General features: G+C 36.9%; 1 protein-coding gene across 4 annotated transcripts in view; it reads right to left on the bottom strand.

The window, feature by feature from the left end:
* The window catches only part of CCSER1 (coiled-coil serine rich protein 1), a 721106-nt gene that overhangs the window by 142908 nt on the left and 556238 nt on the right, over positions 1–21960 (bottom strand). Inside the window, exon 8 of one of the 4 annotated variants that reach the window (XM_032632160.1) lies at positions 16365–16487. The exons of the other annotated variants lie outside the window; for them this stretch is intronic. Within the exon in view, the coding sequence (XP_032488051.1) occupies positions 16365–16487 (123 nt within the window). The remainder of the gene's footprint in view (positions 1–16364; positions 16488–21960) is intronic. 4 annotated transcript variants of the gene reach the window in all.

Below are 21960 nucleotides of genomic sequence, written 5' to 3' on the forward strand. Positions count from 1 at the left end.
ATAGATATCACCTAGGTTGAATAAAATCTAACTTTAAAAATATTAGGAATAAGGTGGAAAAGCATTTAACCATGTCCTGTTCCTGAGTAATCTTATTAAAACAACAACAAACAAACCTAGCCATCATCACTAACAGTAAGAGACACAACAAAGCACCCCAGTTCCAAACCCCACAAGTATTTTTAGTGTCCTAAGGAAAGTTGCTTGCCTAAGGTTTATTAGTAGCTTGCAAAATTACATTGTAAATATTCTGATTTCCTATCTTACAACACAGTGATTCAGCATACAAGTCAACCATCAATTACTTTTATTAAAGGCAGAAAGCATCATAAAATTCAGCTATGCATATGCTTAAAATTAAAATAAAGGCAATCGGTAGTATTAAAATGCCTATTTTGTATTCATTTCAAAAAATTACTATTTTGGGGTTATACTTCATTTTGTTTGCAATACAGATTATTGATTAGTGAGTAAAAGAAGATATAAAAACTTGGGAGGAAAAATAACATTTTTCCTTTTGTGTCATAAAAAGAAAGGTCTTTACAAGGAAAGACACTAGATAAAATCATTTTTTAACACAATAAGAAAAGCCTACTTTTCTTTAAGAGGAAATCAATTTAATAGACAAGTCACAGTAATTCTGCCAGGATGTTCTTGAGATTAGAGAATGATTTGAGGCTTCATTTTATCTGCTATACCACAACTCAAAATGTTGGAAAACTACAATAACTTAAGCATAAGCACGAAAATATTTTCAAGTATGAAAACAGTCTGGTGATTGATTAATCTGCCATTAAAGAGATGTAATTCCTAGTCAGTTTTTCACATGACACTGAAATATCTATATTTTGTTCCAGTAGTGAGTGTGAGTTATACCTGACATTTTCTGCAAGAAAATTTTGCCTATTAGCATATATAAAGCAGTCATCAATAAATAAACATATATTTCATAAGTCTTTCACCCATCACCTATCAAAAACTGGTCTTAATTTTGATAGTGAAAAGTAATTGATATATAAAGTTTGCCATGTTTTCTCTCAATATTTTTATGAAACCACTGAAACTTAATTAACTAATATACTGATTCGAAAACAAAACTCTAATGATAATCTTCACTGCCCCCCTAAAATAATATTTTGAATAACAATGCTAAGAAAATCTTTAAGAAATAATGGAATGTGTTTAGAATTCAAAACTGTTACATAAATTCTTACTTTTCTTTTTTTAATTACACCACATTAGTAGCATTTTTGCTTTGAAGCTAAATGTTCTCAGAGTGAAAGATCACTGTAGAACTAAAATTTATGAGTAGAATTGTGTAATTTCTTGCCTTAGTCTTACAGTACCTGGGATTTAAACAAAGTTGAAAACTCAGGGGACTATCTAGTCAAAATTTATACTGATTATATGTTTTAGCTCCTTCCAGTTGCCAGCGGTAATGATGCCTAAGAATCACTCCATGACACCAGTTTAAGTCACAGCAATGTAGAAATAGTAATAGGAAACCAGAGGATACATCCCACAAAGCTGTGTGTAGAAAGAAAAGCAAGTATTATCTGCTGGGGTTCCAAGTGAAATCCAAATTCCCATTCCAGTACTGGAACCTATGAAATTGGCACAAAATTGAAAACCCTTAAATTAACCAAACCATCTCATGAGCTATGGCCCAACACAACAGATTTGGAAGTTGTTTACATTCAAAATACTACCTCACTTTTTACAAAAATGTCACTTTTGTTCCACTTCTTTGCTTCTTAGTGCCTCACATTTTCTAAATACAATCACTTTATCTGGGCTTTAGCACTTTATCTCTCTAGTTGGGAGGAAAAGAAAGGGTAGGATGTACAAAGAATAGATTTTGATTTCTACCAATTCAAGTATAAAATTGTAAGATGGTATAAATGGGTCAATGAAAATATATTTTCCTTTAAGACATCCATTTCTTCATAAAAAATTTGGTTATTCAATAATGTTATTTAAAGAAAAACAGATGATTAACAAATCACTAGTAAAAATATAACATTTATTATATATAACAAATAATGTTAAAATATATTTTTATTTCTTTGAATATTTGGGTGATAAATTTAATAAATTAAACTAATAGCTTTAGAATAACATGTTTTATAAATAAACAAAAATACCATTAGAAATAAAATATGAAAAATTTTTTTCTAATAAAGAGATTTTATTCTACAGATAAGACTATTATGCACTGAATGACTCCCCCCAATTCATATGCTTAAGTCTAACCACCAAAGTAAGTTAGATGAGGTCGTGAGGGTGGGGCCTCATAATGGAATTAGTGTCCTCCTAAAAAGAGGCAAAGAGACTAGAGTTTTCTCTCTCTTTCTCTGTCTGTCATATGAGGACAGAATAAGAAGGAGGCTACCTGCATGCCAGGAAGGGGCCCTTTGAAGGAATCAAATTTGCTGGCACCTTGATCTTGGCCTTCCCAGCCTCCAGAACTGTGAGAATAAGTATCTGTTGTTTAAGCCACCCAGTCTATGGTATTTAGTTACAGCAGCCTGAGTTGATTAAGACAAAAACCAGCAGGTGATAATTAGGAAAATTTATGTAAATATTAGCAGCATGTAATAAGCACTTTAAGATTATAGCTATATAAAAGGCTAAATAACAAATAATGCATTAAAAAGTCCATAGCTATATTTATGACGGCAAAAGCAGTCCCACAAAAGAACAATAGTCTGTACGTGCAGGATAGTCATTAGGTTCTAAATAAGTTTTTAAAATATCTCTTGCCTCTAGTACTTTTTTTCCTTTGAGACAAATGAAAAACATCAAAACTACTGTTTTCCTAACTTAAGTGATAGATTTCATTTGCATTATTGTTCAAATGACTTGTTCCATTCAGACTTTTAGTAAACTATTGAGCAAGAAATTTTATTTGACTCCTAAAGTTTGACTTCGTCGGTAACTCAGTTTCTTCGTCATTTGCATGTGGTTGTGCTTTTGTGAGTGTATACATGTGTGAAAGAGAAAAAGCAGCTCACGAGAAAGAAGGCAAGAATGAAGCAACTGAGTAACAGTAAGACAGGAAGTGCCAGGGAGAGATTTGGATAAGGGGGTCAGTGGAAGAAGAGAAAATGAGAGGAAGAAAAAGGAAGATGGTGATTGGTACAGTAGACGGTAACCTCTGTATACACCAAAGGATAACAAAAAATTATAGATAATACAAGGAAGATAATTTACTTTGGGCTTTTTTCCTAAGATTTGAGGATAACATTAAGATATTGCAAGTCTTGTTTAATAACTCATTCTTTGATATATATGTTACTGAAATATTAATCTAAATGACATATGACCCAGTCTAAAAATGGTAATCCTTATATGCCCTAATTTTTCCTTTTGTGATTGCAAGTTTTTGACCTTCCACTCACATGTGTAGTACCAAACATATATTGAGTGTGGTATTAATCATCTGTACGTGTGTAAAAAATTAAACAGAACAAATATTTATTATCTCATTCAGTTTCTGTAAGTTAGGAATCTGGGTGTGGTTTAGCTGGGTGTCGGGCTGAAGGTCTCTTGAGATTGTAATCAAGATATAAGCCAGGGCTGCAGTCTTCTTGAATACAGATGAACTCGAGCTAAAGCACCCTCTTCCAAGCTCACTAACGTGAGTGTGTATCTATAGGGCTGCCTCATAACACGGGATCTTCCCGAGGGCAAGTGGTCCAAGCAAGAGAGAGTAAGTTAGAATGACACAGAAAGACAGCCTAGATATGAATCATCTAATATATAACTTTGGAAAAGTTATATTTTTCTCAGCAATCTACTTAATAACACACACAAAGATATTCACAAAAAAGTAGCCTTTTGAGTTCACTGTTAGGACAACCATTTGGTTTAGTTTAGCATCAGCAAACTGGAACTCAACTGATTTCTAGGGAGAAAAAAAGATCACAGATAATTTTCAAAGCAGAAGAACTAACTGTTTAAACCTATAATATTTCAATCATCAAAGAAATGGCAAATCCAAAGTTCAGATACAATCATGTTATGATGCCTTCACTTTACAAAAAAATGTTCTATATTTTGCATTTTGCCTCTTTTAGAATTGTGAAAAGTTGCACTATTGCTAAATTATTTTCAGATTACTGTACCTTAAAACAACAACAACAAAAACTATAGGAACACAGAAAAGCAGAACAATGAATCTGTTACACTGCACATTTTAAAATGCCCTCTTATGGAATCACTCCAGGAGGCTCTGCCAGGCAAATATTGTGAATGTTAAGATAATGACTATCATACACATAATTTGAAATTTGAATGATGCACAGAGCATCTGTGAGGTAGCTGGGTACCATTCTCTAGTCAGATAAATGGCGTTCAACTCGCTCTGTAGTACAGTCACATTCAACAGGTAATTCATCTTAAGTTGAACTGAGTGTTAAAGTAGTGATGAATTGCTCTGGATCTCCTAAACCACAGAGTATAGAACACATCTCATATGAGCTCTAGTGCACAAAACTTAACAGTCCTTAGATCTCATAAATGTTTAATATCTTTAACTGTCTCTAATTCTGTATCAATGGAGAGAAAATAAATATGAGTTACTGTCAGAATTTGTGAACACAGAGAAAGACTCCAGAAAAAAAAATTAAACTCCATTAATGTGTGCGTATGTGTATAAAATTTAATTTTAATACCAGATGGCATTTGTCACATAAGGACAAGGTCCTTTTGATTATGATTTACTTCAAATTCTTTGTATACAATCTATTACAAATAGGTAATATATACGAATAAAATCAATTAATTTCTGTTTAAGTGTTAAGATATTTTACTTCTCTCTACTTAGTTGTACCTGGTGTTGGTTAATATACACAATCCTGAAAATCTGATTTATAAATAAAACTTTTGCATAAAGAACATTTTACATGAATTGGGGAAACTGTGTGTTCAATTGCCCCTTGAACAACATGAGTTTGAACTGTACAGGTCTACTTATAAGGTGATATTTTTCAACAGTAATAATACAGTACTACACAATCCGCAAGGTTGGTTGACTCCACAGATGTGGAGGGCCGACTATAAATTATACTTGGATTAACCCCTGAGTTGTTCAAGAGTCAACTATATTTTCATAAAGAGAGTATCCATCTGCATTAGAAAGACTTACCTGCTATGTTCACACATGGGTAGGCTGTTTAAGATTGATGTGTTTCTTGTTTAGATTTTTGGCATATTGCAAGTCTCCAAATTTCAAACAATTTATGTTCTAAAAGTTTCTGTCTAGGTAAGTTTATGAAAATTTAATATATGCATTCCCTTTTCTTCCTCCAATGTTTTCAGTGATCCTGCCTACTCTTTTGGCTTCAACTGCCTCCCATTATAGGAGCCCATACAGCGAACAGTCACATGAACTACTTGTACGACTTCACACAGTCTGCACTCACCTCCATGCTTCCACCACCTTTCCTTCTGCTCAGAATGGCCTTTCCCTATTCTAGCACAATCTGACTTAATATTAAAAATTCAGCTCACATATTAGCTTTCTGGGAAATATGGAATCTCTTGGTCAAAATTAGATGTGTTTACTTAAAAATCTATTTTAACCCTTAACAATCTTGCCTGTAATTGTAGTTTGTTTGTTTCTTGCCCTACTCCTCACTAGAATGCAATTTCTTAGAGGAAAGAAACCATGGCTCAATTGACTTTGCAATCCTTACTACAGTGGAGTAACTGGAAAAGAATAAATATATTTTTTAAAGTTGTCTGAGTAAGAAAAATGGAAAGAGGGGAAGGCTCTCCTTTAAACCTCTGCATCCCATATTCTAACAAAGAAGAGTACAGAGAATCCTAAACAAGTCTTCAGGGGTATTTCTTTTTTTTTTATTATTTTATTTTATTGTTAACATCTTTATTGGGGTATAATTGCTTTACAATGGTGTGTTAGTTTCTGCTTTATAACAAAGTGAATCAGTTATACATATACATATGTTCCCATATCTCTTCCCAGGTATATTTCTTAATTGTCAAAGTTCTGGAGTGATCTTTAGGTAAAATATCTGTATATTAGGTGTTCATAGGTCAAGCAATGTTTAAAGAAACACAATATTAGGATGCCCCTTCGGGAGTCAGAAAAGAAATTTATCTCTCACTCTTTAATATCTGCATACGGATGCACTGCTAATAAGTGTATTAGGATTTTATGCAGTTATTCAGAATCCTTTAAGGAGACCAAAGGCTATTTAAGAGCCCATTTTTGTTAAAAACAGGTTTCCCGAAGGCCTTGTACAGTTTGTTAAATAATAAGCCAATTCAAGCTTGATGTAGAAACACCTCTGAGAACATAGGAGAGAGTTAATTAAGTGAGTTAGTGACCTGTTTGCTAAGAATTGTGTTCCTGATTGGAAAGAACCTTGGACAGAAGTATTTTACAGAGATTGTTGCAGACACAATGGGTTGCCATGATTTTTTCCTCTACATTTCATTTGAGAAAAGAAAGAAGTATAGGCCACCAATGGAGAATGAGAACAATGAGATACTTCATAGAATAAAGAAAATTATTTTGTATTTACAAAATGATTGGTCAGTTTAGTAGGCAGTGACAAATTCATATTGGTTAACAATACAATGTCATCATTAAAGTATTTGGAAGTGACATAGGCCAGCAGAAAAGAGAGCCTGAATTGCTACTAATATCCAAGTTATAAGTGGCTTTTTAGGAAATCATGGGCTAGGGATTTTCAACTAATTTCCTTGTTGAGAAAAATAGTTTCCAAATGTGGCATAAATTAATTTTCTTCATTGTTCTTTTAAACAGCTTAATTGGTTAAGTTTTATAAGTTATTATTATAATTAATACTTTAAAATTTTTACACTTTTATTTTAATAAATACTTCACTTCTTACAGAGAAAATATTATGGCCTTGATACTCTGCTTTGCTTTCTGTTTAAATGAGGCCTGTCATGACACTCCATGTAGCCCACACCTCATGCACTGCCATCATTAGGTGACAAGGGATATCTCTGTAGGCATAAGATACCTAAGAAAAAAATAAACAGTATTTTTGGTGTGTTCCATACATGCAGCTTTATCAGTGATGCTGTCTATACTTAAAGACCAAGTGGTGGTCTTTAAGCTTTTCAAAGGCAGCTGAACTGCTTCCCAGATTAGCTCTATTTATATTCTAGTTTTTCACTAGTTGGCTATTATCAATAATTTGTTAACAATAAATCAGACAAAATATTTGTTCATTGTATTAAATGAATTAGAAATAGTATTATTGTTTACTTTTTGCCATTTTTCAAATATTAATAGACAATCTATTACTTTTATTGACTATGATAATAAATGTTGTAAAAGACCCAAAATGACAAGATAAAAATTCAAATTACTGAAGAGTGCACATTTTATATGATAGGAAAATATAAATTATCTCATATCTGCCCCTACTAGATGTTAACGGTAAAATCTTATTAATAGTAGCATTAATTCAAATGTGTAAAAAAGAGTGAAATTATATACAGTCAGCATTCATATTGTAAGTGAATGTAACATCTTAACTTGAGTGTATTTTTTAAATAATTTACTGGTTAAAATTATAGACACTGTCAACCCAAAATGGCATGTATTACTTCATTTACTCATTTATACATTATATATCTTGTGTGTCTTATTCTATATAGCCAATAATTATTGCTTAAAGGACTACTTTAAATTTTATTCAATTTTTTCTGATTTTGAACTTCATGTGCTATTCTTTTTTTTATTATTAATTTTTATTGGAGTATAGTTGCTTTACAATGTTGTGTTAGTTTCTGCTGTACAGCAAGGTGAATCAGCTGTACATATACACATATCCCCTCTCTTTTTTTGGACTTCCTTCCCATTTAGGTCACTACAGAGCATTGAGTAGAGTTCCCTGTGCTATACAGTAGGTTCTCATTAGTTATCTATTTTATACATAGTAGTGTAAATATGTCAATCCCAGTCTCCCAATTCATCCCACCCCTCCCATCCCCCTTTGGTATCCATGCTTTTGTTTCCTACAATGGTGTCTCTATTTCTGCTTTGCAAATAAGTTTATATGTACCATTTTTCTAGATTCTACATACAACCGATATTATACGATACTTTTCTCTTTCTGACTTACTTCACTCCGTAGGACAGTCTCTAGGTGCATCCACATCTCTGCAAATGGCACAGTTTGGTTCCTTATTATGGCTCAGTAATATTCCATTGTATATATGTACCACATCTTCTTTATCCATTCTTCTATTTTTTTTTTTTTTTTTTTTGCGGTACGTGGGCCTCTCACTGCTGTGGCCTCTCCCGTTGCGGAGCACAGGCTCCGGAGCACAGGCTCAGCGGCCATGGCTCATGGGCCCAGCCGCTCCGCGGCATGTGGGATCTTCCCGGACCGGGGCACGAACCCGTGTCCCCTGCATTGGCAGGCGGACTCTCAACCACTGCGCCACCAGGGAAGCCCGCATTCTTCTACTGATGGATATTTAGGTTGCTTCCATGCAAAGGACTACTTTAACTTGGTACATAAAGCTAAACAAATGCATATTTATAAAGTTTCTTAGTAAAATATTTATACTTTGTGATCTTTTATAATATTAAAACATAACTTAAAAAATTCATTTTATGACAATTAAGTAGTTTTAACCATTAAAACTACTTAATACAGCTATTTTAACCATTTAAGTGTATCTTTATTTAACTCAAACTTCTTATATTTTGTAAATTTTGTGAAATCTATAAAGTTGTTCTTCACCTATTCATCATCACTTTTTTACTAATATACACTTGTGGTAAATGTGTGGTGGTGGTGAGGAGAATGTTGAAAAGAAATCTGTTTTGTGTATAAAGATATAGGTTTTCTATTTCTGAATTGATATATACATACATATATACACATTTAATTCATTTATATGTATATACACATTTAATTATTTGTGTATATATATGCATACACAATTAGAATATACACATATTTATATAAGATATATAGATGTTCAGAAATGCTGACATGTACACACTGCTATACTTAAAATGGATAGCCAACAAGGACTTACTGTATAGCACAGGGAACACTGCTCAATATTATGTAACAACCTCAATGGAAAAGAATTTGAAAAAGAATAGATGCATGTGTATGTATAACTGAATCACTTTGCTGTACACGCCTGAAACTAACACAACATCGTTAATCAACTATATTACAATATAAAATAAAAAGTTTAATTAATTTTTTAAAATGCTTATGTATGGCTCATAGTTTCACTTCTCCAAGATGTTTCAGAAATCTGTGAATTCAGGTTTTCTGCTTGCCTTAAATTTAAAGGTAGTATCTGGACGTTTAGGAAAAAGCAGTCACAATTTGTGACCATGAGATCAAGCTTACAGGAAAATTCTAATGATTCTGTGCAATCAGATTATATCACCAGTATTTTGTACATATGAAAACACTAGAATCATAGAAATTTACAAATTCTGGCACCTGCTCTTCTCTGTCCTTGAAAAATATACAGTCTACCTTATGATCCCCCCTCACAGAAAGGCTATCCGTGCAGAGTAAAACATCAGAGAACTTGCCATTCCTATAGCTTTTTCTGAGAAGTCCTTCATTTAAAAACTTTCGTTTTATCATATCAGGTGATTCTGTGATGCCAGGGGTAGGTGCAGCTTGGCCCTCAAGCTGACCTTGGCAGAAACATAGGAGAGAATATTAATGAGGGCACTAACTTTGGCATTTTATACTAGACAGTCACTTGCCAAATCAATAAAAGTTTCTCTCAGCTGTCTGAATATCAGCCATCCCAAATGTATGTATGACAAATGGATATTAGGTATCAAAGCAGCATAGAAACGTCAGTGAACAGAAGTCATGACATGACGGCAATTATGTGACAACAGAAGCCAACCCTAAACAGAAGTTACCAGCTAGAAACAAAGGAAAATTGAGAGAAATGAGGCAACAGTGGAGGAGAAAAAGCAGAGAAAGAAAAGCAGCACAGAAAAGGAGTAAAGAGTTTGGGCGACTAATGGGGTGACTGTCGCATATCAGACCGTGAGAAACACAGTGACTACTAGAGGAGGATGATTTTCCAGTTTGCCGTGAGTTCTTTGCTGGAGTCACCTTACACGAGTTTGCAAGAGCTGACTGTGCTCATCTTTTCCCAGCTCCAACTTCAGTGACCTGACCTGGTAGCTTGACATTTGCCATGGTGGAGCAAGGGCACCACGGAAACTGGCAAATGCTACAAATCTGCTTCTCCTTAAAGAGCTGATTATTAACCATTTACCAGCACACCACTGGCTCTGCTTATTTTGCCCCTGAGGCTATTATTTTCCTCCTTAATTCCCTGTTTTATTTATAAAATAAACTCACTTTTACTGGAGTAGCTTGAGGTTTTTTGTTTTTGTTCTTTTTTTTTTTTCTATTTCTCCAACATCCTGAGAAACCTGAATGCCATTTTCTAGTTATCCTTCCTATTCAGTGAGATTTATTGAAAGTCTATTATTCGTTCGGCACTGCAGACAATGCATTGTGTGCAACCAATTCTGAGATAAACAAGGCATCATACCAACCATCAGATCAATAATAGTCTACTGAAGAAACACAGGGAATTACTCCAATGCACTGGCATAGGCACTATAATTGAGCTTGTTTTGAGAGGTACGGAGGAAAAGCACAAAAGAAAGGTAAAGTCTACTACTTGGGAGGAAGTGTCGGTGTCTGAAAATATTACGCAAAAAATTTAATAGTGGATCTTTGACTTAATGATGACTAAGCTTTGGTTATACAGATAGCTTACAAGGAGGCACAAGTTGTTCTAATAGAGGAGACAAAAAAGGATTTAAGAGAAAAGGGACTGGAGGGAGCCAGTAGAATGGTGCTAAAAAATCATGGTGAAATGGGGAAAATTCAGATATCATAGTCACAAATGTCAGTAAGTTGCTTCTCCCTCCAGTTTATCCTGCCTATCCATCACCATGAGACATGAGAACTTCTCTCAGTTCACTATCTTAGTCATCTTATTATAGTACTGTTGTATTATGTTCTTATTCAACACACCGCATTTTCCTCACTTTAGCATCCCTTACAGCAGGGGTCCCCAACTCCCGGGCCGTGGAGCGCTACCGGTTGGTGGCCTGTTAGGAACCGGGCCGCAGAGCAGGAGGTGAGTGGCGGGCCAGTGAGCGAAGCTTCGACCGTATTTCCAGCCGCTCCCCATCTCTCACGTTACCACCTGAGCTCCACCTCCTGTCAGATCAGTGGTGGCATTAGATTCTCAAAGGAGTGTGAACCCTACTGTGAACTGCACACGCGAGGGATCTAGGTTGCACGCTTCTTATGAGAATCTAATGCCTGATGATCTGAGGTGGAGCTGAGGCAGTGATGCTAGCGCTGGGGAGTGGCTGCAAATACAGATTGCCATTAGCAGAGAGGTTTGACTGCACAGAGACCATAATAAATCAACTGCTTGCAGACTCACATCAAAACCCTATCAGTGAGTGGCAAGTGACAAGCTGCATCTGGTGGCAGGCTTTAACGTGGCCCACCCATTATTCTATTTACCACTTCCTTTCCCACGCTGTGCACTGGTCTCAGTCACAGTTTTGGTAAGCCCACAAGCTAACCCTAGCCAAAATGAGTAAAACACAAATGTCACTGGCGAGCTTCTTTGGAAAGGGAGAAAGACCCAAGGATGAGACAGCAGAAGACTCTAAGACTGACAACAAAAAGAAAGTTGCATTTAAAACAAAATACGAAGAGTCCTACTTAAATTGCGGGTTCATTGCAACAAGTGATTCACATTCTCCAAGCCCACTTTGTTTAATGTGTGGTGACCGGCTATCCAACAAAGCCGTGAAACCTTCAAAACTGCTGCATCACCACATGGAGACCAAGCACCCTGCATTAAAAGACAATCCTTTGGAGTTTTTCAAAAGAAAAAAATGTGAACATGAAGAACAGAAGCAAGTATTGAAGGCCACCACTTCATCAAGTGTTTCTGCACTGAGAGCATTATTCTTAGTGGCTAATCACATTGCTGAAGCTAAGAAGCCCTTTACTATTGGTGAAGAGTTGATCCTGCCTGCTGCTAAGGACAATTGTCATGAACTTTTAGGAGAGGCTGCAGTTCAAAAGGTGGCACGTGTTCCTCTTTCGGCTAGCACCGTAACTAGACGAATTGATGAAATAGCAGAGAATACTGAGGCATAACTGTTAGAGAGAATTAATCCAGGTTGACGAGTCTACCAATGCTGACAACTACGCAACAATGCTTGTTTTTGTGCGATATGTTTTTCAGGAGGACGTGCATGAGGATATGTTACGTGCATTTTTGTTGCCAGCCAACACCACAGCTGCAGAACTGTTCGAGTCTTTGAATGATTTCATATCAGGAAAACCGAATTGGTCATTTTGTGTCCGTATATGCACGGACGCAGCGGCTGCCATGACTGGATGGCTTTCTGGTTTCACTACTCAGGTCAAAGAGGTCGCTTCTGAATGTGAGTCTGTGCACTGTGCCATCCATAGAGAAACGCTGGCTAGCCGAAAAATGTCACCTGAACTTAACAACGTTTTGCAGGATGTGATTAAGATTATCAACCACATTAAAGTACATGCCCTTAACTCACGTCTGCACAGCTCTGTGAGGAGATGGACCCAGAGCACACACGTCTTCTCTTACACACAGAAGTGAGGTGGCTTTCTAAAGGGGAATCACTGGCCAGAGTTTCTGAGTTACAAGAGCCGCTCCAGAGATTTCTTTTAGAAAACAGTCACCACTGGCAGCACAGTTCAGTGACAGAATGGGTCGCAAAACTTGCTTACTTGTGTGACATATACAACCTGCTCAACGAACTCAATTTTTCACTTCCGGGAAGAACGACAACTGTATTCAAGTCGGCAGATAAAGTGGCTGCATTCAAAGCCAAACCGGAATTATGGGGGTGACGAGTGAACATTGGGAATTTTGACATATTTCAGACATTAGCAGAGATTTTGAAAGAGGCTGAGCCAGAGCCTTCTTTCTCCCAGCTGGTGCATGATCACCTAACTCAGCTTTCAGAAGAGTTTGAGCATTATTTCCCAACCACAAAAGACCCCCGAACCGGGAAGGAATGGATCCGTGACCCATTTGTGAATAAGCCAGGTGAATCGACTTTGTCCGTGCTGGAAGACGATCAACTGCTTGAGATCGCAAATGACAGTGGCCTTAAAAGTATGTCTGAGACAATTTCAAATCTCCATACATTCTGGATTAAAGTCAAGGCGGAATATCCTGAGATTGCCACTAAAGCACTGAAAACCCTGCTTCCATTTCCAACATCCTCTCTTTGTGAAGCAGGGTTTTCTGCAGTGACGGCAACCGAAACGAGACTACAGAGTAGACTGGACATAAGCAACACATGTCGGGTGTCACTGTCTCCCGCCACCCCCAGATGGGGTCATCTAGTTACAGGAAAACAAGCTCAGGGCTCCCACTGATTCTGCATTATGGTGAGTTGTAGAATTATTTCATTATATATTACAATGTAATAACAATAGAAGTAAAGTGTGCAGTAAATGTAATGCGCTTGAATCATCCCCAAACCATCCCCCCTCCCCCCACCCCCGGTCCCAGGTGCCAAAAAGGCTGGGGACCGCTGCTTTACAGGGTCTGGCACAACACTCTGGTTAGGAAGGCTGAATGCATATCTGTGGACCTGAACAAATGATGCAAAATCATTGAGAGCACGTTGGAAAACATACTTAAAAATCATGTTTGGTCTGGCATTGAAGGGGTTCAGGACATACTATTCCCCAAAGATGGCACAATGGCACATTAAATATTTCAAGTTGAAGAATCTGAGAAGTGGCATGTGCAGGAAGGACTTTCTGACCTTCCCTTGAAGCAGGTCATAAAACCCTCCTGTGAGAGGTGCCCTTCCTTTACCTGGGGGAAAAGAGCATCCTCTTTATCTCTGAAGACAAGAGACACAGAGAGGAATCTGAACGAACAAGCCTTGCTACAGTTCCACCATTTTACTACACTCACCTCATATGCTTTGTCCTATCATATCTTTCCACAACTGTCCACTCTTCATCAGACCTAGCATAAAAACACTCAGTTTTAACTGTTGCCTTGTGTCTTCACTTCCTCATGAAGGCTCCTGTGTCATGAACAACTTAGATTAAATATATTTGTATGCTTTTCACTCTTTAATCTGTCTGTTACAGGGATTCTAGTCAAGAGCTTAGACAGATAAAGGAAAGGGATGGTTGCTGTCCCCCACAGTATCATCAATAAATACTTTATTGTAGAAACAGTAAAATTAAGTATGAGGTGCATGGTAGATTTTATAACTGCTATCTAAATTGTATGTATGCAACTCAATCTATTTGGATGCTTTTTTGAGAAATTATCACTTATCACTTCTCCGTGCATTTAAATATTTGTGTATTAGATGATAGCCATTTAATTTTTTCCCTAATATAAATGTTTTACATTTTTTTATTCTGTTACTAATATGTTTTAAATTACTAAGCAATTTTTGCCATTAGCATATCAAAGATAAGAAGCACTACTTTTTTCACTTTACATCTCTATTTTTTTTACTATAAAAATATACTTCAGTTCTTTTTTTCTTGATGGGAGAAAAAGGGGCTGATTCTTGATACAAGAAACAGGGACCATCATAGCTTAGTAGTCCTGCTTCCCACTTTGAGCTTTGACTATTTTATGTTTTATGCCACATTTAAATATAGAAGGAAGTATCAAAATTTCAAAGAGAAAACTCCATGGCCTCCTTAATGCTCTCCCTGGCTTAGCTTACCACTGTTAAAACTGAAAGACAAGTGCAACAGCTAATCCCTTTCCTGTGTACCTAGAGTAGCTGGAGTCCCCTTGCAATTAGTTCCTTTGACGTGAATTTGAGACAGAAAGGGGGCAGGGCACAACCTTTAAAAGAATGACATAGCCATTGAGGGTACAACATGAACTGGTTAGAACCAACTAGGTCCAAGATGGCGGACAAGTTGACTTCCCCTAGACCTTGAGCCTCATTATACGCTCACTGTCACACATCAGCACACTAAATGACACACCCACAGGGACCATGACAGTTCCAAGGCTGACCATAAAAGGTCAAGAAGTGGGCCATGGCCCAATTCCTAGAAATCCACACCCCTTCCCCAAAATAGTTGGAATGATCATCCCACTCATTAGCCTATGAAGTTACCCACCCCTATAAAAACTGACAACTCTGTACCCTGGCATCTCTTGCCTTCTGAGACGGCCCGCACTCTTGTCTATGGAGTGTGTATCTCCCTGAATAAACCTTCTTTCACTTTACTATGGCTCCTTCTTGAATGCTTTCCTGTGCAAAGCCAAGAGCCCACACTTGGCAGCTGTCCCAGGGACTCGTCTGAGACCTAGGACATGACCATCCTCTCGTGCCCCACATTTTTTCCTGCAACAAATTCTTTGTGCACTTTTAATCTGGCACTTTTCTGCTCCCTTGGTTCCACGGATCAAGTGACCAAGACCCTGGAGCACTACCTAGAATGAGGGCTTTATTTCTTTTTACCCAATCCCACTTTAAAAGTGGGACAAAATTCTAGCAAAACATGCTAAATATTTTTATAAAGGGAAAATATTTTTTTTTTTTTTTTTTTTTTATGCGTTACGCGGGCCTCTCACTGTTGTGGCCTCTCCCGTTGCGGAGGACAGGCTCCGGACGCGCAGGCTCAGCGGCCATGGCTCACGGGCCCAGCCGCTCCGCGGCATGTGGGATCTTCCCAGACCGGGGCACGAACCCGTGTCCCCTGCATCGGCAGGCGGACTCTCAACCACTGCGCCACCAGGGAGGCCCAGGGAAAATATTTTTTTTACGATGAGAAGAGAAAAAGGGTTACCCTCAAGTTAATTTAATCTGTGTTTAAATCTGATGAGTCTTCATAAATTTATTTTGAGTTTAAATAATATATTCATATCAGTGGGAAAACATATGTATACAGGGTCCTCTGTGTTCCTCGTTTTATCATTTTAACCTAGTTTTACTATAGCTTCAGAAAGTACCTAATGAAACTTAAGAAGTACTTTTATTCAATAAGTACTTAATGAAAATCTAAAAGAGGACATAAACATATATATATGAAACCAAGCAGGACCCTGTTTGGTACAAAGCCTTTCTATGTCCTGTTTCTTGTTTCTTGTTTGTAGGAAACAGGCCTTATTCAGCTTCCTGAGTTCCAAAGAGCAGATTCAAACAGTTGCTAATCAGGGAAGGGAGGGAACATAGAAACAAAGGAGAAGCAGTCTAGAAACAATAGTGCAGAGATAAAGCAGGGTCCTGGTTCCTCCTCAAGGAATATACATAACAATACCTTTGAGTTCTTCTGCGGGGGAACTAAGGCCCCCACCCAGGTGGAGGATGTTGACTTCAAGCTGAGCACAAGATTCTTGGAATATGTCCCTGTTCCTTCACCACCAACCAATGAGAAGAAAGTCTGCACACAATGGAAAACAAGAAGACTCTGACAGCCTGTCCAAATGATTCTCCTTTTAAAAACTTTCATGGTCGAGCAGAATCTTGGGAATTGGTTTTTGGACATGCGTCTCTCTTCTCCCCAGGTTGCTGGCCTCCTGAATAAAGCAACCTTTCCTTTCCAACCAACAACTGTCAAGTACTGGCTTTCAAGCAGCGATCAGTGGAACCTGAGTTTGGTAACACACACACACACACACACACACACACACACACACACACACACATATATATATTTCTTGTACTCTAGCAGTTTAAACTTTGATATGAGAACTGGGAACATAATTAATTTTCAAAACTTTCCAATTTTTAAAAAAAAAATTGTAAGGAAATCCATGTGTGTGTATCATAAGTACCTCAAACTTTAAAATAGAGACTATTTAGCACATGACATAAAGCTATCAAGAATTACTGAACATATTACATAATGTAATGTCATAAAACAAATCTATAGACTGCTCAGAAACTTAGACACTAAAAAAGACCTTACTAGCTAGCTTCAATTAAAAAATTTAACTTGATTATTTTGATGCAGGTTATTCTTCAAGAATCATGCCTTAAAATGTTGAAAACTTGCTTGTATTTCTGTGTAGAGGAGTTGGATACAGAGACAAATGTTACATTAATGAAATCATTACAAGTTATATAAAACATGAAGATGATATTTGGCACTTGAAATTAAATTATTAAATATTTTCATATTAAATATTTTCTTATGTATTTTAAAAGCTTGGTTTTTAAGTAAAATCAAAACATATTCTGAGTAAAATGGGAAACATATTTTAGAAATGTAAGTTCCACACTGCATGTAATTTACAAGGGAGCAGGTATGGTTGGAATTTTATTTCCCCTGTGTTTAACTTCATTACCATAACTGATAGCCATTTTACTCACAATTTACTTTAGGAGGTTCAAGTTTTTGTTTGTTTTATTGAATACAAATCTCAGTTAACAGTGTTTGCATTGCTAATAGCTCTCTTTCAAAGTGTGTTGATACCTCAGTTGGGTTTTCTTTCAAATTTAAGTAGGCAATTTGGCCATTTATGTGAGAATACAGTAAAAACAGATTGTGTTCATTTTTCTTGTTTTTAAAATATCTGTAGAAGTGCTGACAACACAAGAAGACAAGGCTTCTCCTGCTTTTTAGCATCTGCCAGAATAAGGTGCTAATGAAATCAAGCTAATGGGTTGTCATTTGAATACAAATGTAACAAGTATTTACTGACTAACTATTGTGTAAAATACACTCCTAAATAGTGTGGCTAATTACAGAGACAGCACAATAATGTGATATATGGGGGTGGAATGTATAGGAAGATATGGAAAAATAAACATACGCCAATAACTGTAACAATAGTAGAAAAACTTCATAAGAAACTCAGAGATGTATTTAAAATATTCTGTTATTTGTCCATCAGTAACCACTCCCCCTTCTTCCTAGTAACACATCCCTGGTGTTTTGGGGATAGTAATGTATCTGATCAAAAGACTACATTTGTCCAGCCTTTTTTTCTGGGAGGTCTGGCCAATGACACATAAGCAGAAGTACTGTGTGGGATTTCCAGAGTGGCTCCTCACATGAAGCGGTTCAACTAACAAGTATGTCACTTTTCACCTTCCTCATTTCCTCCCTACTACTACTTGGAATGTTGCTTTAAAACAAGAACTCCAAAAAAAAAAACAACAAAAAAAACAATAACAAGAACTCCACTAGACTAAAGTGGTCTTTATTACAGAAGTTGGACATGCGCAAAGCAAGACAGAACAATAACAGGAGTCAGGGTCCCAGACAACCTCCAAGAGCAGCCCTATCTACCCACTCTGGGCTGCTACCTCCAGACTTTTTGTGTGTAAGAATAAATACAATAGGGTTTCAGTCACTGTTATTTTATGTTTTTGTTTTGATTTGCAGCTGAACACAATTTCTAACTAAAATGAGGTATCAAAAATGTTACCAAGATTATCAAGTCAGGAAAAGATTAGATGCAGTTAAGGGAAAAAAGGATATACAAGACAGAGTATTAAATAACTTCACCATATTGGGTTACTTCAAATTAAAACACCCAATTCTTTCTATTTGGGGGGAATACAGGTTTTACCTCAACTATACACAATTGTCTGGCTAATTCTACATCACCTGTATTAACTGGATGAAAACAGGGACCAGATTAAACTTATGAAAATTCAAAACATGCTTTGATTAGATAATTCAGTATCAGAAGAGAGCACATTATCATGATTTCTATTAACATCAACAATGATAATAAATTCTTACCTCTCTGCATATCAGATGCACACACACATATATACACTTAGGTATACTGAGTATTGCATATACATAGAAACATGTTAAAGCACAACATGACATAACAGCTTTTTCATTTAACAAATATTTATTAAATAGGTATTCTGGGGGCTTCCCTGGTGGCACAGTGGTTGAGAGTCCGCCTTCTGATGCAGGGGACACGGGTTTGTGCCCCAGTCTGGGAAGATCCCACATGCCACGGAGCGGCTGGGCCCGTGAGCCATGGCCGCTGAGCCTGCGCCCCCAGAGCCTGTGCTCCACACCGGGAGAGGCCACAACAGTGAGAGGCCTGCGTACCACAAAAAAAAAAAAAAAAAAAAAAAGGTACTCTGTGCCAGTCACTGTTGTATGAGCTGGGAAAACAATGGTGAGTAAGTCTGTGCCCATGCTGACCTTCTATTCTACTGAGCAAAACTAGTTTTAAATACATACATGTAATTTCATGTCAGGTGACAAGGGTTTTTATACTGTGAAAAATAATAAATGTCACAAAGTAAAATAAATCAGGAAAAGGAGCTGGAATACGACAGTTATTTTAGGCAGGGTAGTTGGAGTAGGCTTTTCTGATGAGCTGTGACACAGGCACATATCTGTGACACAGCACAGATTCTTAAATGCAATGACGGAATGAGTCATATGAAAATCTGGAGAATGAAGAATGGAGACAAAAGAAAAGTTAGTACAACTGTCCTGAGGAAGGAGAGAATTTGCTATGTGTAAGAAACAACACGAGGTCAGCATGGCCAAAACAAGAAAAGACATACAAGAGAAATCAGAGATGAGATTGGAAAAGCTGCCACGGGCTAGAAGATACAAACACTACAGCCCTTGGCAACTAATTTCACTTTAACCTTGTGTTTGATGGGATGCTTCAAGTGTTTTAAGCAGGGGAATGACACAATACAGCTTGTCTTTTATAAAGAAAACTCCGGCTCCTTGTGAAAAATGGATTATAGAGGAGACAAGTGTAGAAACAGGAAGGCCAGTAAGAAACCATGCCACACCCTGGGTGAGAGATGATGAGGATGATGGTAGCATAAGTGGAAGAAATGGAGAGACTTGGAATATACTCGTATATATTCAAGGCAGAGCTGACTTGCTGATGGATGGAATGGGTGTAAGAAGAAATGAAAGAATAGAGTCAAAGATGAAATATTTTTTCTTTTCTTTTTTTTCCTTTGGCCGGAACAATGAAGGAGTTAACAAAATCATTTATTGAAATTGTGAAGGAGATATGTAGACCCAGAGAGAAATAGATTGAGGACGGTGAGGTGGGTATAATGGCATAAGAATCAAAATTTTTGAATGGTTTTATCAATTTGGAGATTCCTAATAGATATACTAGTGGAGCTACTGAGTAGGCATTTATATATATGAGTCTGAAACTCAGGTAAGTCTGGGATGGAGTTAAAATAGTTGTGAGGAATCAGGCCGTAGATGGTATGAAATCAACCAGGAATGAGTGCAGCCAGAGAAGAGAAAAGACTGCAGGGAGGGGACTGGGATCCAGGACTATACAATATTTACAAATTGGCTAATATCGCTTGCGATTAGGTTTCAGAACTTTCACTTCCCAGGATAAAAACTGCCCCTAATATTTAAAAAAATGAATCACTACAAATTAGAGTATCATATTTTTTAAAAATGTAAATATTACCTATGCTGATCCAAACGTAGATTAACACGATACTTTAGGCCCACATTTATCTAACCCCCTAGAAGGAATCTAGATAAGGTTGGAGAGGAAAGAGTCTCCTCTCCTGTGAGTTCAGAAGATGGTATGTTTCTTAAATCCCAAGGTAAACTGTCTGATGAATTATTCCACAGAAACAGAGGAGTTAACTGCAGATGAAAAAGAACTATACGCTATAAGATTTATTTTAAAGTATTTATTATCATTGTTTTGTTAATAGCAATCATGATAATATGCTCCTCTGTGATACTGAATTATCTATCTAGTCAAAACATCCTTTGAGTGGTCATAAAAGGTGCTCTGATCTAGTCCCTGTCTTCATTCAATTAATACAGATGACACAGAATTAGGCAACTGTGTCTAGTACAATTTATAGCACAGGATAGTACTTTAAACAATGGGTTTTAAAATCATTCTGGCTCTGCCATTTACTAGAGGTATACTGGGGATATTAAAAAAGACTCTAGTTTCAGTTTCTTCATATAGAAAATAAGGTTAAAGATGCCTAGTCTAATTTATGGAGTTTTTCCTGAGAAAAATACATGTAAAACACCTTAAAGCCTGTTTAACCCATTGGAAGTGCTCAAGAAATTAAAGCTTGTACTGTAGCTATTTTTTAGATAAGCCATAGCTTTAAAGAGTCTTTATGGTTTAGTAGGAGCAACACTTAAAACAGATAACTTCTGAGCAAATATTTGGAATACGGTCTATTTTAAAACCAAACCTGAATATACTAGAATTTTGACTGTGCTTATAACTTTTAACATTATCTTAAAAGAAATGTTATGTCTATCCTTTTTAATTGAAAAAATACTGGGTTATCTGCCTCTTACATGTTGAAGTCTAAAATATAAACAGACATAAAATAATGCTTTGTTATTCAGAAAGAGGGATACACTGCTTGAAATGAATTCTGTGATAAAGTTAAAAAACCCTAAACCTCAGGCTTCCCTGGTGGCGCAGTGGTTGAGGGTCCGCCTGCCAATGCAGGGGACACGGGTTCGTGCCCCTGTCCGGGAAGATCCCATGTGCCGCGGAGCGGCTGGGCCCGTGAGCAATGGCCGCTGAGCCTGCGTGTCCGGAGCCTGTGCTCCGCAACGGGAGAGGCCACAACAGTGAGAGGCCTGTGTACCGCAAAAACAAAAAACAGACAAACAAAAAACCCATAAACCTCAATTTAGAAAGCAGATTACTCAAAATGAATATGTTATGTAAAGATGCTAGCACCTAGCAAACAACTGAAAATACAATCTCATAACTCAATAATCCAATAAGACAAATTCAAATACTTTAACAACTATTTAATATCCTATTAGCTACCATTAATCTTTGTATATATTGGCTCCCTAAATCACTATTTATATTGATGCTTCTGTATTTTTTTCCTCCCCTCAAGGAGCTCTTGAGAAGAATGTAAACACCATATGTTACATAGTG

The sequence above is a fragment of the Phocoena sinus genome, chromosome 5 (genome assembly GCF_008692025.1).
Source record: "Phocoena sinus isolate mPhoSin1 chromosome 5, mPhoSin1.pri, whole genome shotgun sequence".
NCBI lineage: Eukaryota > Metazoa > Chordata > Mammalia > Artiodactyla > Phocoenidae > Phocoena > Phocoena sinus.